The sequence below is a fragment of the Cebus imitator genome, unplaced genomic scaffold (genome assembly GCF_001604975.1).
Source record: "Cebus imitator isolate Cc_AM_T3 unplaced genomic scaffold, Cebus_imitator-1.0 Scaffold353, whole genome shotgun sequence".
Classification (NCBI taxonomy): domain Eukaryota; kingdom Metazoa; phylum Chordata; class Mammalia; order Primates; family Cebidae; genus Cebus; species Cebus imitator.
This window is the reverse complement of record NW_016107668.1, coordinates 1,214,089-1,217,700: the sequence shown is the minus strand read 5'-3', so window position 1 is coordinate 1,217,700 and position 3,612 is coordinate 1,214,089. Positions and strand designations below refer to the sequence as shown.

The window sequence follows — 3,612 nt, the reverse complement described above, 5'->3', positions numbered from 1 at the left end:
GAACTCAAACAATTTAATAGCAAAAACCAAAAAACAACCTGATTTTAAAATGAACCAAAAGGCCAGGCACACCTGTAGTCCCAGGACTTTGGGAGGCCGAGGTGAGCAGATCACTTGAGTGCAGGAGTTCATGATCAGCCTGGGCAACATGGCAAAACCCCGTCACTACAAAAACTATAAAAAAAAATTAGCTGAGCGTGGTGGCACTTGCCTGTGGTCCTAGCTACTTGGGTCATCCTGCAGCGGGATGATTGCTTGAGCCAGGGATGTGGAAGCTGCGGTGAGCCCAGATCGCCTCCAGCCTGGGTGACAGAGTAAAACCCCATCTCAAAAAAAAAAAAAAAAAAAAAAAAAAAAAAAGGCAAAAGATCTGTAAACTATATAGACATTTCTCAAAAGACAGATGAATAGCCAATAGATACATAAACAAATGCTCAACCATAATTAGGGAAATGTAAATCAAAACCACATTGAGATAACATCTCATCCCAGTTAAAATGGCCATTTTAAAAAAGGAAAAAATAACAAATGCTGGTGAGGATGTGGAGAAATGGGAATGCTCACCCACTGTTGGTGGGAATGTGCAGCAGAACAACCACTATGAACAGTATGAAGGCGCCTCATAAAACTGCAAATAGAGCTATCATCTAACCCAGCAATCCCTTTGCAACCTGTGCCCATCAGTGGATACACGGGTGTTGAAAAGGTGATACGTATGAACAATACTAAGAAAAAGAACAGAATTCTATCATTTGTAGCAACATGGGTGGAACTGCAGGTCATTATGTTAGGTGAAATAGGCCAAGCACAGAAAGACAAATATGGAATGTTCTCACACATATGTGGGAGCTAAAAAAAAAAATGGATCTCGTGGAGGCAAAGAGTAGAAAGGTGTTCCCAGAGGCTGGGTAGAGAAGGGAAGAGTAGGAAATTTAGAAGAGTTGGTTAATGGATACAAAAATACAGTTAGATACAAGAATCAGTTCTAGTATTTGATAGTACAGCAGGTAAAGTTAACAATAACTTATAGTTTATTTCAAAATAAATGTCCTAACACAAGGAAGAGGTTTGAGGTGATGGATTTCCTAAATACTCTGATTGGGCATTATACATTGCATACATATATCAACATAACATATTACATTTACAAGTCCTTATCAATAAAAATAATAAAAGTATTTGTTGAATGAATGGCCTATGGCTTTTCATTTGTCTGTTTAGGCAGCAAAAAATAATTTCTCCATTTGGCCTTAAATGGAGACCCACTGGCTGAATCTTAGGAAACCTGGATTCATTTTTACTTTCAGAAAGAATGTAAAACATATTTCTAAGATGAGATGCATTGATAAGCTGTTACAGGTTTGAAAATCCTGAAGGCTTAAGCTAAAAGGCCATTTTGGAAGTTGAAGTATCAATGTTTTAAATGCGTATTTTTGTAAATATTGAGTTTGTGTTTAAAATCTGCCTCAGGTTTCTAATGTGAAATACTCAGAGAGTAACATAATACCTTATAACTCATTTTGAAAATAATGTTGGCTGGGCATGGTGGCTCATGCCTGTAATCCCAGCACTTTGAGAGGCCAAGACAGGCAGATCACTTGAGGTCAGGAGTTCAACACTAGCCTGGCCAACAGAGCAAAACCCTGTCTCTACTGAAAACTACAAAAATTAGCTGGGTCGGTGGCGAGTGCTTGTAATCCCACCTACTCGGGAGGCTGAGGCAGGAGAACCGCTTGAACCCAGAAGGTGGAGGTTGCAGTGAGCTGAGATCACACCACTGCACTCCACCCTGGGCAACAGAGCAAGACTCTATCAAACAAAAAAAAGAAAGAAAAGAATGTTTAAAAAAAGGCAGTTTTTTTTACTTTTTTTTTTTTTGAGATGGAGTCTATCACCCAGGCTGGAGTGTACTGGCATGATCTCAGCTCACTGCAACCTCCGCCTCCCAGGTTCAAGCAATTCTCCTGCCTCAGCCTCCCAAGTAACTGGGACTACAGGCACATGCCACCACACCTGGATTTTTGTATTTTAGTAGAGATGGGCTCAGGCAATCCACCTGCCTCGGCCTCTCAAAGTGCTGAGATTACAAGCGTGAGCCAACGCACCTGGCAGAAAATGCGGTTATTTAATATAGTGTTTAACAGATAGTAAATGCCTAATAAATGATAGTCATTTTTAGCTTCTACTCACATTTTATAATCTCTGCAGGAATCCCTTAGAGTTCTTTTTTGTACACATATTAGCTAGTGGACTAGGTAATATGTGTACAAAAACTCTAAGGGATTCCCAAGATTGCATCTAGGAAAAGAGCGTGCGTGTGTGTGTGTGTGTGTGCGTGTGTGTGTGTATGTACATGTCTGTGTATATATATGTGTAGTTTTAAAAAGAATATATGGCTAAAAATGACATGAAAGCATTATAAACTTTAAAATTCGTCTACTGAAAATCTGTTTATTAAGGAGTTAACATTTTACAGGGTTGGTTCAGTACTTTATAGAACTTAAAATCCGAAGTTGCCCTTCAATATAGACGTCTACAGTACAGACAGTTGTACAAAATAATGTAATGACTGGTGCTTAACATAATTAGACTTCTATAACTTCCATTTGTCAGGTAAACGAAACACTCCCTTTCAAAGTTGCTGCAGCTTTAGGAGTTCACAAACTCCTAGCTCTCCAGTTTTTATTAGCACATTTTAAACCTTCTTCAGGGACTGGAAGCCAAACCCCCAAACAAAAGCTTTAATCTGAACCAACACTGGGAAACGGTAATGTCAGAAGCTCTTTTATTTTTCATGGAGAACAAAAATACAGAATATATTTACTAACTTATTTTCCAATAAAGAGAATATACTTTGTATTTAGAGAAAAAAATGCTTAATTGTCAGGAGTTGCTTTTGTAGAATGATCAATAAGTTCCTTATCAACTGTGTCAAAGTGATACCAGGGCCCATCTCCTCTCGAACGCATTAAGTTTCGTATTTTCATCTCCTTTAACCTGTAACAAATGAAAGAGCAAGACTGCGATTTCAGCACTTCCAATTATAAATTTTATGAGCCATTTCCATGAAGAACAATCACTAGTCTTTACTTTTATGTAAAGTATACTGCCCCTCCACAAACCCCTATGCAGGCATATATTTGGTATATCTATAAGTAAAATTTGGGACTTATTTTTGACTTTTGTTATGTTGCTTATACAGGTAGCTACCAGTTTTTAACACCAAAACAATTGATAAATTCTCTCCTTTGCTGTGCCTGCACAGATCACAAAATCCCAAAAGCTAGAGACTGGCAAACCTGACAATAATTAAATGAGTAAATACATAGAAAGTAAGTAAAACACTGATACAAAATGTCCTCAAAAGTATTGGCAGTGGGCACGGGGGCTCACGTCTGTAATCCCAGCACTTTGGGAGGCTGAGGCAGGCAAATCACTTGAGGCCAGGAATTCAAGACCAGCCTGGCCAACATGGCAAAAGCCCTGTCTCTACTAAAAACACAAAAATTAGCTGGGCATGGTGGTGGGCACCTGTAATCCCAGCTACTCAGGAGGCTGAGGCAGAAGAATCACCTGAACCTGGGAGGCAGAGGTTGTATTGAGTCAAGATCG

At 39.1% G+C, this 3,612-nt stretch overlaps 1 protein-coding gene across 2 annotated transcripts in view; it reads right to left on the bottom strand.

Annotated features, from left to right (window-relative positions):
- Nucleotides 1–2,419: 2,419 nt before the first annotated feature.
- Nucleotides 2,420–3,612, bottom strand: part of NDUFB5 (NADH:ubiquinone oxidoreductase subunit B5) — a 15,850-nt gene continuing 14,657 nt past the window's right edge. For both annotated transcript variants that reach the window (XM_017506310.2, XM_017506311.1), the window contains one exon: nt 2,420–2,997. In XM_017506310.2, coding sequence (XP_017361799.1) covers nt 2,877–2,997 — 121 coding nt within the window. In that variant the 3' untranslated portion in view covers nt 2,420–2,876. The remainder of the gene's footprint in view (nt 2,998–3,612) is intronic.